General features: G+C 51.9%; 2 protein-coding genes across 2 annotated transcripts; both read left to right on the top strand.

The window, feature by feature from the left end:
* Positions 1 to 53: 53 nt before the first annotated feature.
* Positions 54 to 932, top strand: LOC124234071 (keratin-associated protein 12-2-like). The gene has a single exon (XM_046651335.1). The coding sequence runs from the start codon at positions 69 to 71 to the stop codon at positions 678 to 680; it is 612 nt and encodes a 203-aa protein (XP_046507291.1). The 5' UTR covers positions 54 to 68; the 3' UTR covers positions 681 to 932.
* A 5,652-nt stretch (positions 933 to 6,584) lies between these two features.
* On the top strand, positions 6,585 to 7,552 carry LOC124234073 (keratin-associated protein 12-2-like). The gene has a single exon (XM_046651337.1). It carries the CDS (start codon positions 6,705 to 6,707, stop codon positions 7,281 to 7,283), a length of 579 nt encoding a protein of 192 aa, XP_046507293.1. The 5' UTR covers positions 6,585 to 6,704; the 3' UTR covers positions 7,284 to 7,552.
* The last annotated feature ends 4,258 nt before the right edge of the window (positions 7,553 to 11,810 follow it).

Here is an 11,810-nt window from a genome sequence, read left to right as displayed (position 1 = left end):
AGCCAAACTGATTTATGGTGGAGCATAACACAGAGGAGTGCGTCCCCAGACAGGAAGCTGCAGGGACCATGGTGGAAACAGCCAGGAGGAAGTCAACAGTGTGCTTCCGTGTTGCCGGGACACCCACTGTCGGGTATAAAGGCCGCCCCGGGAAGGAGCCTGCAGACACCACCGCCTCCACCCCAACACCAGCCCAGCCCCACATCACCATGTGCCACACCAGCTGCTCCTCAGGCTGCCAGGCTGCCTGCTGCTCGCCCAGGCCCTGCCAGGCATCCTGCTGTGTGCCCGTGAGCTGCAAACCTGCCGTGTGCACACCCGTGAGCTGCCAGCCTGCTGTGTGCACACCTGTGAGCTGCAAACCAGCTGTGTGTGTGCCCGTGAGCTGCCAGTCAGCCGTGTGCACACCCGTGAGCTGCCAGCCTGCTGTGTGCACACCTGTGAGCTGCACACAAGCTGTGTGTGTACCTGTGAGCTGCCGGTCAGCAGTGTGCACACCTGTGAGCTGCAAGCCCACTGTGTGTGTGGCCCCCTCCTGCCAGTCCTTCGTGTGTGCCCCCGTGAGCTGCAGGCCTTTTGTGCTTGTGTCTGCCCCCTGCCAGTCCTCCGGGTGCTGCCAGCCGTCCTGCCCCACCCTGGTCTGCAGACCCATCTCCTGTAGCTCCCCTTGCTGCTATTGACCACGAGTCCCTTCTGAGCTGCATCAGTGCAGACGGGTCCACACCTGTACCCCTCCCCGAAAAATCCTCAATGGCCTTGCTGGTTCTGCACATGGCAGATGAAAAGCGTGCTCAACGGACCCTCAGAACTCTGATCGGGATCCCTCCATGACCTTGCACATCCCCTCAGGGAAGCCCTCGGTCTCGGGGACCTTCTCTGTCTCCGGCAGGAAGCCAAAACCCATGTGAACCAAATAAATTATGCTTTCCCAATGCAGCTTCTCCCTCTATTTTCTCTTCAGATATTTGTGAAGTTCTTTCCTTGCAGTTTACAAATCACAAGCAATCTTCCTGATGGCTTCCTCTTCCTGATGGCTCAGCTGAAGGTGGGGGGCCTTTGGTGGGTGGAGGGGGGAAGGAGATGTCCCCACCTTGGCCACCAGAGACTCACATCGTGGATAGGGAAGAGCAGAGGAAAAAAATTCTATCCTCCTGAGTAGGGGATTGGACAGGCCTGGGCCCCAAGTCCTCTGAGGAAACCTAGAGGATTACTACAAGACGGAGGGCAGGAAACTCTCACACAGTCCCTCCACAAATGCAAAGCAGAGTCTGGCCATCCTAAGGAGGAGTGTCAGGGAGTGAGAGAGCCTCCTGCTCTAGGTCCCAGGCACAAGGGCCTGCTCAAGACTGACACTGGGACAGGATGGGAGAGAGCTCCCCTGCCTCCCGACTCACCCGGCCAGCACAGCTGTGTGAGCAGCAGCCTCCACCTGAGAAGGGCTGCTGTGTGTTGAGGTTCCCTGTGGGTGCCAGGCACGCAGGGGCAGCTGAAAACTTAGGAAGGAGCAAGAATGCTCTGCCTCCAGCCCTGGCCCTAAGCACAAGCCACCGGCAGCCCACCATAAGAGGAATCTGAAGTCTTAGGTGTCCCGAAGGTCATCAAAATAACAACAAAAGCCAAACCAAGGTTAGCATCTGACCAAGTTGCTTCAAACCACACACCCCTGCCCCCCACTGATGACCCGACAGAGGAGACACACCTATTTCCAGGAGGAAACAGTGTTTGTGTTCATTTCAATTAATATGTGATGTCTGCTATTCAATCAAAACTTAGAAGATGTTCGAAAAAGCAGGGAAAAATCAGTCCACTCTCAAGAGACAAATTAATCAACAAAACTGGGCTAAGAAATGACCCTGATGTTGGAGCTATCAGAGAGAAATCTTAAAATGACTATGACTAGCGCAATGAGCCAGAGAAAGACAAATACTGTATGATCTCGTTTAGATGTGGAATTAAAAAACAAGAAAACTGTTGTCTTAGATCCAGATGCCTTCCTTGTGGTACCTGGTGCTTCTCCTCCGCTCCGTCTCTGTGGTTTTCTTCCTGGAGTTTGCAGTTCAAGTGACGCAGTTCAGGAAGCTCCTCCTCAGCTGGAACTCACTGTGATTCAGTGGATATGTGGTGTCTGGAATTGGAGCCCGGATTGCATGATGAAGGGCCGTCAGTTGGGACAGGGGGCCCCACATCATGATTTTCAAGGTCCTCTGCAATTTGAATACCCTGTCCTCTGTCTGCACAGGCACAGTCAGCCTTGCTTGACTGGAGGTCTCCCATTTTGCTTTGGAAACTCAGGGATCCAGAAGGTCTTCCCAACTGATGAGAGCCAAACTGTTGTATTCTTCACTGGGGGGTGCTGGGACCGTGTTATTGCAATAAGAATAATAATAACAAAGTTCCAGTTTTGACTAGGTGCTGTGCTAAGCACTTTATGTGGATTATCGAATAATTGATTAGTTACCAACCTTTACTACCATTCGTTGGTGATACCCCATTGGTATAGGTACTCAATTAAGAAGATTTAGAAGGATTTCATGATGTGCGCACGTTCTCATCACGGCAGATGGGGAAGTGGCGTTTGCAGCTCTTGGTTTCACTCAGGAATCCATGGTCTTTATCATTTTGCTAAATTATGTGGGGGCTTTAGAGGTTCAATAATGACATATCCTGAAGTCCTGAATCAGCTGGGACAGACGAGAGCAAGGGGAAGGCAGATGACAGTATCAATCATTTTGGGTCCGTGGGGAGCATGGCTTCAGTGGATGAGCACCGTGGACGCCCAGCATCACACCTCAGTATTGCCCACCCAGTCAGGCAGCACTAGGTGGCTGCAGACAACCCCTCTGCAGGGGGCGCCCAGGGGGACCAAATGTGGAGCGAGGGGCTGAGCTGGCCATGCCGGATTCCTCTCCCCACCCAAGGGTCCCATCATCCTGGCCCCTGCACAGCAGGTTTGGGAGAGAGTGGAGATAGCATGGAGTTCCCTGATACTCCTCCACAGGGTGGGAGGCAGTGGGCTGGAGCGTGGATTCCGTGTTCCTCCTCGCATCCCCCGGCTCTCTCTCCTCTTTCCACGTTGAACACAGCAGGTTCTCCATGGTGGGTGCCATTTCACAGGAGGTGGCCGTCCCTTGGGGCAGTGCTGCTCCCTCCTCCAGGGTCGTCTCTTTCGCACGATCTCCCTTTGACTGTGACCACAGGTCAAAACCATACTTAAAGATTTCGGGACAGCCACACGTGACCACATGTCCAAATATGACCTAGTTACTGAGAAACACATTTAAATCAGTCAGTCTCCTTCAAGTTCATTACTAGATGAGCAAACACGATGCTCTCTTTTTGGCTTCCTGCCGTTTCAGGCTCTACCCGGGCCCGTTTCTGGTCTACCCAATGGGCGTCCTTCGGAATTGCTTGCAGCGCAAGTCAGCTCTTGAGGAATTCTGTCAGCTTTTGTTTATTGAAAATGTTTCATCTCACCCTCGGTTTTGAAGGATTTTTTTCCAGGGCCTCACTATAGACTTCTTGATTGGCATATTTGTCTTCAGCGTTTTACTGATGTCCTCCCACGGCCTCCTGGCCTCCATTGCTTCTGATGAAACGTCAGCTGTTGTTACGGTTTTCCTTGTACATCAAGGGTTTTTTTCGTTCACTGCTTTGAAGATTTTTCTGTCTCTTTTTGATTTTCATCTTTTGAACTAGTGTGTGCCCATATGTTTTTCTTTGTATTTGTCTTGCTTCAGGTTTTCTCGGATTCTTGGATCTGTAGGTTAGTATTTTTTTAAAATCAAGTTTAGAAAAATTCGTCATTATTTCTTCAAAACATTTTCATGCTTCCCTATCATTCTCTTGTTTTCTGAGGATGCAGTTACATATGTGATAGACTCTTTGATATTGTCTCACAGGGACTTTTCATTTCTCTTACTTCTTCTTTCTTTCTCTTCTTCAGACTGGAGAATTTCTATTTATGCGTCTTCAGCTTCACTCACTCTTCTTCCGTCTTCCATCTGCTGTGAGTGCCCCCCCCCCCAAGTGGACATTTAATCTCCAGTCTTGTGCTTTTCTGCTCTAGAATTCTCCTTTTTCACAGTCCGCATTTGTCTACTGAGATTTGCTGTCTGTTCCCTCATGGAAATGATGTTCCTTTAATTCGTGGAAGATAGCGCCTTTGATTCTTTAAACATATTTATAGTAGCTGCTCAAAGTTATTGTTTGCCAAGCCAATCTCAGGTCCTTTCTATTGATTGATTTTTTCTTTAACTGTGAATTACATTTTCCTTTATCTCCTTATGTCTAGTGATTTTTGATTGTATATTGGAAATTATGATAGTACGTTTTGGGAGCGTGTGTTCTATTGTCTCTTACTGACCATTGATTTTTTCTACCACACAGTCTGTTACTAAATGCTCGCCTTGAACTCCTGCAGGCTTGGTTTTACACTCTGTTAGGGGGATTGGAGGTAAGTCCAAAGTGCTTCCTAAGATCGATACCGTGGTGGGACTCAACTTCCAAACTGTGTTCCTGGGAGAATCTGGCTGTGGGTTGGCTGGGCTTTGTAGGGCAGGTCTAGAGTAGGTCTTACCCTGGGCTGTGGTCCCTCCTCCTTAGCTATGACGGTATGGGTGTCAGTGGCATGCTAGGGGCGTCCACTCTCAGTCCTATAGCAGCTCCTCCGTGTTAAGCCTCTGGAGATCTTTCCCTGAGTGTAGACAGCCCACCTTCTTCCAAGATTTACAGGGGCCTCTCACCCAGACTCCTGCACAGGTCTCTTCTTTTTGACGCCCCACTCTTCTCATTCTAGGTGCTTCCACTGCCCAACGCTGAGCTCTTTCTCCTCAGCAGAGCAGGGTCTTCATATTCTGCTCCAACTCGAGCTCACTGTTCTGCATTTGGGAAGTTGGCGCCAGGCAGAGACCTGGTCTGGGTGCCCGTGGAGCTCATCTTGTACGTTTCTTTTCTCTCAGGGGTCACAGTCTGTTCTGCTTGTTGACCACGGCCTGAAAAGGATGTCTCTTCATTTTCCCTGAGTTGTAGAGTTGATGGGAGGGCTTGTCTGGTACTAGTCATTCTGTGAAGTTTTCCCAGTATTGTTTTGTTCTCCATATTCATCTTCTGTGTAGTCTCGAAGGTTCGTGGTCCATGCAACAGTGGTAGTGGTTTGAGGAGGTCTTTGGGTACCATTCCTCTTTGTCTCAGTGTGGAAGCAATGGAGAGAGGCAGCTGTCAGGCAGGTGGAGCAAAATCCACCTGCTGTCACTGAGATAACGGTCGGAGGACTTGGCTGGGAGCGTGATTTCTAGAACTGAATGAAGCGGATTCTTCCATTGGGACAGGCCATCCTGGAAAACCACAGACCACCCACGGGGTCCGACTCTGTGTGTTGAGATTGCCCTGGCCAAGGAGAGCAGACCAGTGTTCCCTGCAGGGAGGCAGGCAGGTCTCACGCCTTTTTCCAGGGTCACCCCTGTGGTGATCCTCGCCCCTCTGCCAGGGGTAGTGAGGAGTGGGTGGGTGTAGGGTGGGCCCGGAGTGTAGTGGGAGTCTCCCCTGTGGAGAACTCAGGAGTGGGGCACAAACAGGTCCTGCCCGTGAGTGTGTGTCTGGGCCCAGGCGGCTGTGCGTTTGTGGAATGCGTGAACTGTGTGTCAGTGTATAGGGACCTGCTGCAGAGAAATCTTGTAAATCCAGCCCTGGGTCTGTCACCTCAGGAGCTACTTGTTCAGAAATACCATCTTCTGCATTAACTTCTCAAAACTCCCTCACTCAAGGGTGGAGTGGAGGCGAAGTAAAAGAGACCTTGAATTGTAAAAATGGTACAGAGGGTTATCCAACTTCATAATCCATGCTTTACAGTCGGCAGCACCGGGGAGGGCAGACTGTGCTGCATGAGACTCGCTCTGCCACCCTCCCTGTGGACTCCACGGGGCTGTGCAAGGACAGGAAGAGCCCCAGGGAGGAGGCAAGAGCGTTGCTGGACTCCAGGGACTGTGTTCCCTCTCCTTGGCTGTCCCAAACAGGCAGTGCAAAGACCCCCTCCCAGACAAGGCACCCCCATACCCAGGTCCCAAGTGACCCCGTGGTGACATCCGCAGGCCACACAGCTGCCTGGGGTGCTCTGCTGGAAATGTCCAGAGTCGGACCTTCCACATCCAGCCCACATCTCTCCAGCCGCAGCCCCCAGGTGCCCTCCACTCGCCCCTGCACACATCCCTGGGGAGTGTTGGGTCGAGCTGTGCTCTTTGTGGGGCTGTGTCTCCATGCAGGAGGTCACTGGCTTTCTTCATCTCCCTTCTCTAACTGTGAGGCTTCCTCCAGACAAAGATCCAAGGTCACCCCTCCCACAAGTTCTCTGTGACCACACCCTTCAGTCTGCACTTGCCCTTTAGGTGCGAGGTCTCTGTCTCCTTCCTGTGCACCCACCAGGCCAGCCCTCAGTCCAGCTCGAAACCCCAGGACACACTCCGGTTTCCGGGTGTAACAAGAGCTGGAGGAAGGGGCAGTTAGTCATGAGGTTAGAGCCAAGCCAACAACACAACCTCTACACCACAGACCAAGTTCTGGGAGCCAGCCTGGAAGAAGCAAAACAAGGAAGACACCATCGTGTTCCGTGTTGTGTAGACACCTGCCGCTCGGGTATAAAGGCCGCCCCGGGAAGGAGCCTGCAGACACCACCGCCCTGCTCCTCCACAGCAGCCCAGCCCCACGCCAGCATGTGCCACCCCAGCTGCTCCTCAGGCTGTCAGCCATCCTGCTGCTCGCCCAGCCCCTGCCAGGCATCCTGCTGTGTGCCTGTGAGCTGCCAGCCAGCCGTGTGCTCACCTGTGAGCTGCCAGCCGGCCGTGTGCACACCTGTGAGCTGCCAGCCGGCCGTGTGCACACCGGTGAGCTGCCAGCCAGCCGTGTGCACACCGGTGAGCTGCCAGCCAGCCGTGTGCACACCCGTGAGCTGCCAGCCAGCCGTGTGCACACCGGTGAGCTGCAAGCCAGCCGTGTGCTCACCTGTGAGCTGCCAGCCCTCCCTGTGTGTGGCCCGCACCTGCCAGTACTTCTTGCGCGTGCCTGTGAGGTGCGAGCCCACCGTGCTTGTGTCTGCCCCTTGCCAGTCCTCCGGGTGCTGCCAGCCCTCCGTGTGTGGGGTCCCCTCCTGCCAGTCCTTCGTGCGTGTGCCTGTGAGCTGCAAGCCTGCCATACTTGTGGCCCCCTCCTGCCAGTCCTCTGGGTGCTGCCAGCCGTCCTGCCCCACCCTGGTCTGCAGACCCATCTCCTGCAGCTCCCCTTGCTGCTATTGACCGCGAGTCCCTTCTCAGCTGCATCAGTGCAGACGGGTCCACACCTGTAGCCCTCCCGGAACGAGTGGGCCTCCAGCTTCTGCAAGCGGCAGATGGAAAGCGTGCTCACCGACCCCTCTGAACTGCGTGGTGAGGATGTGGCAGGATGATCTGGATCCCTCCTTGACCTGCCCATCCCCTCACGGAAGCCCTGGCTCCCAGGGTCCTTCTCTGTTTCCAGCAGGAAACCAACCTCCTTGTGAGCAAAATAAATTGTGATTTCCAATGCAGCCTGTCTGTCTATTTTATCTTCATATATATTTTTGGAGATTGACACCTGAGCTGACAAGTGTGTCCAATCTTCTTTTTCTTCCCCTGCTTTCTCTCCCCAAATTCCCCCCAGTACATATTTGTATATTTTAGTTGTGGTCTTTCTAGTTGTGGCATGTGGGATGCAGCCTCACCGTGGCCTAATGAGCAGTGCCATGTCCACGGCCAGGATCTGAACTGGTGGAAACCTGGGCTGCCGAAGAGGAACGCGCAAACTTAACCACTTGGACATGGGGCCGGCCCGATTCTGTTCATATATTTTGAAGTTCTGTCCTTGAAGGTGTTTACAAATCACAGGCCCTGTAGCCCCTCCACTGAGCCCCCTTCCCGATGGCTCACATGATGGTTGGGGTGGTCCTTGGTCGGTGGAGGGAGTGAGGAGGAGGTGCTGTCCTTATGCTGAGCCCACTGAGACTCGCAGTGTGCATGGGGACGGGCAGAAGGAACAATTGCCTCCCCCTCAGTGGGTCCCGCATGGTCCTTAAAGGATTACTACAAGACGGGGTGCAGGAAACTCTCACACACCCCCTCAAATACAAAGCAGAGTCTGGCCATCCCAAGGAGGAGTGAGAGGAAGTGAGAAAGCCTCACCCCCCAGGTCCCAGGAACAAGGGCCTGCTGAAGATGACACTTGGACAGGACACCAGAGAGCCCTCCTGCCTCCTGTCTCACCTAACCAGCACAGCAGTGTGTGCAGCATCCATCGCCACCTGGAAAGGCTGATGGGTGTTCAGTGCTGCTCCATATGCCACCTCTCGGGGGAGCTGAGAACTTCGGGCAGAGCAGGAGGTCTGTTCCCCCAGCTCTGGCCCTAAGCACCAGCCGCCAGAAGCCCGTTGCAGGAGGAATCGGAAGTCCTTGGTACCATGAAGGTCATCACTAGAGCAAGAAAACCCAAACCAAGGGCACCATCTGACCAGGCTGATTCAAACCTCCCCCGACAGAAACTGCTGACCTGACAGAAGAAGAGACACACCCACTTCCAGGAGGATAGTGTTCATGTCCATTTTGATTAATACACGATATCTGATATGCAGCAAAACTTAGAAGCCATTCAACAAAGCAGGGAAACATCAGTCCATTGTCAAGAGACAAAGTAATCAAGAAAACTGGGCTCGGAAATGACCCAGATGTTGGAGCCAACAGACCGAAACCTTAAAATAACCATGACTAGTGAAAGAAGCCAGGCCGAGAGAGACAAGTAATGTTCGCTCTCCCTTCTGTGTGGGATCTGCGAAAACCCCGAACCCATAGATACAGACGCCTTCCTGGTGGTTGCCTGGTTGTTTTCCTCGTCTTCCTCTACTTGGGTCTCTTCCTGGAGTTTGTGGTTGACGTGACCCAGTTCAGGAAGCTCCTCCCCTCTGGAGACTCCCCGTGGCTCAGTGGCCATGAAGTTTCTGGAATCGGAGCCCAGGTGTGATGGTGAAGGGCTGTCATCTGGGGACAGGGTCCCCACACCATGATTTTCAAGGTCCCTCCTAAGTTTAAATGTGGTGCTGTCTGTCTGCACAGGCACAGTCATACTCTCCAGGCTGTGGGTCCCCCATTTTAAGTTGGAAACTCAGGGATCCAGAAGGTCTTCCCAGCTGACGAGAGCCACGGGGCTGGGCTCCTCACTGGGGAGTGCGGGGACAACGTTGTCACAGTAACAACCATGTACCGAGTTCCCCCTTTGTGCCTGGCAGTGTGCTGAGAATCTTATGTGGATTATCTCATAATGCAACAGTTACCAATCTTTAACACCATTCAAGGGGTCGGTGATGTCCTATTTGCACACACGTTCAATTAGGAAGATTTAGAAGGATTTCCTGATGTGGGCAGATTCTCATCACCACAGATGGGGAAGTGGCGTTTGCAGTTCTTGGTTTCACTGTGGATTCCGTGGTCTTTATCATTTTGCCCAATTATGTGGGGGCTTTAGAGGTTCAATACTGACACATCATGAAGTCCTGAATCAGCTGGGACAGACGAGAGCAAGGGGAAGGCAGATGACAGTATCAATCATTTTGGGTCCGTGGGGAGCATGGCTTCGGTGGATGAGCACCGTGGACGCCCAGCGTCACACCTCAGCATTGCCCACCTAGTCAGGCAGCACTAGGTGGCTGCAGAAAACCCCTCTGCAGGGGCCGCCCAGGAGGACGGAATGTGGAGCGAGGGGCTGAGCTGGCCATGCCGGATTCCTCTCCCCACCCAAGGGTCCCATCATCCTGGCCCCTGCACAGCAGGTTTGGGAGAGAGTGGAGCTAGCATGGAGTTCCCTGATGCACCCCCCAGGGCGGGAAGAAGTGGGCTGGAGCGTGGATTCCATGTTCCTGCTCACATCCCCTGGCTCTCTGTTCTCTTTCCACGTGGTCCACAGCACGTTCTTCCACGGAGGGTGCCATTTCGTGGGAAGCGGTTATCTCTCAGGGCAGCAGTGTTCCCTCCTCTGAGGCTGTGCCCATAGGACCCTCTGCACCTGGTCTGGGCATGGGGACTCCCCCACGAAGCCCTGGGTTGAGTCACACATCCCAGTATTGTCACTCCAGGGTTGAAGACCACTTGGGCTAAAGCATGGTCAGAAGTTGGAAAACCAGGGAACCAGAGCCTCCGTGAGACCACACAGTGGGACGACCTTGAGCTTGATGGACAAGCCACAAGTCCACGAGGTCAGCTCTTCCATGCTCCTCCTTTGGCCCTGACCACAGGTCAAAACCACGCTTAAGGAGAATTTGGGGCAGCCACATGTGACCACATGTCCCAATATGCCCTAGTTCCTGAGGGACACATTGAAAACAGTCCATTGCCTTCTGGTCTATTACTAGCTGAGTGAACGGGAGTCGTTGATATTTACCTTGCTGAAGGTTTGGATGCACCTGCGTCCATTTCTGTCCTCCCTAATGGGCATCCTTCAGTGTTTCTTATAGTGCAGATCCGTTGGTGAGGAATCTCTCAGCTTTTGTTTATTGAAAATGTTCCATTTCACCCTCAATTTTGTAGGATTGTTTTCTATCCTAGGGGTTAGATGTAGAAGTCTTGCTTGGCACTTTTGGCTTCTGCATTTTAGTGATGTCATCCCACTGCCTTCTGGCCTCCCTTACTTCTGATGTCAGGTGTTGTTATCTTTTTTCTTGTATGGAAAGTGGTTTTTCTCTCATCACTTTTTAGATTTTTCTCTTCATTTTTGGTTTTCATCGCTTTAAGTACAATGTGCCCAGATATATTTTTCTTCATATATATCTTTCTTTGGGTTTCCAAGATTCTTGGATCTCTAAGTGGGTATGTTTTTTAATCATGTTTAGGAAAGTTGTTCATTATTTCTTCAAACCATTTTCATGCTTCCCTATCATTCTCTTGTTTTCTGAGGCTGAAGTGACATATCTGATGTACTCTTTGATATTGTCTCACAGGCTCTTTTTATTTCTCTTAATTCTTCTTTCTTTCTCTTCTTCAGACTGGAGAATTTCTATTCAAATGTCTTCACATTCACCTCTCTTCTTCCACCTTCAATGTGCTGTTGGGCCCCCCAGTGGACATTTACTTTCCACTCCTGTGCTTTTCTGTTCTAGAATTCTCCTTTTTCATGGCTTCCATTTCTCTGCTGAGATTCTGTATACGTTCACTCATGGAAATTATATTTTCCTTTAAATCTTTGAAGATATCTCCTTTGATTCTTTATACGTATTTACAATAGCTGCTCTAAAGTCATAGTTTGCCAAGCCAATATCTGGACCATCTCAGGTTTCATTTCTATGGATTGATTTCTTTCTTTAACTGGAAATTACATTTTCCTGTATCTTTTTATGTCTAGTGATTTCTGAGTGTGTACTTGGAATTGTGACAATACATTTAGAGGGTGTGCATTCTGCTGTCTTTCCTGAGTGTTGATTTTTGTTCTAGCAGACAGTCTGTTCCCAGGTGCTCACCTTGAACTTGTGCAGGCTTGGTTTTACGCTCCGTGAGGGTGGACCTGAGGACAGTCTGAAGTGCTTCCTAAGCTCCACACCTTGGAGGCACTCAGCTTCCAAAGTGCGTCCCCAGGAAATCTCGTCATGACTTGGCTGGGCTTCGTTAGGGCAGGTCTAGGATAGGTCTTACTCTGGGGCCTGGTCCCTACTCCTTAGAGGCAACTATGTGGGATCTCAGTGGGCTGCTGGGGGAGTCCACTCTCAGTCCTGTAGAAGCTTGTCAGTGTTCATCCTCTGGATGTCTTGCCCTGAGGACAGAGAGCCTGCC

This window comes from Equus quagga, unplaced genomic scaffold (genome assembly GCF_021613505.1).
Source record: "Equus quagga isolate Etosha38 unplaced genomic scaffold, UCLA_HA_Equagga_1.0 69612_RagTag, whole genome shotgun sequence".
NCBI lineage: Eukaryota > Metazoa > Chordata > Mammalia > Perissodactyla > Equidae > Equus > Equus quagga.
This window is presented reverse-complemented; position numbering and strand designations above follow the sequence as displayed.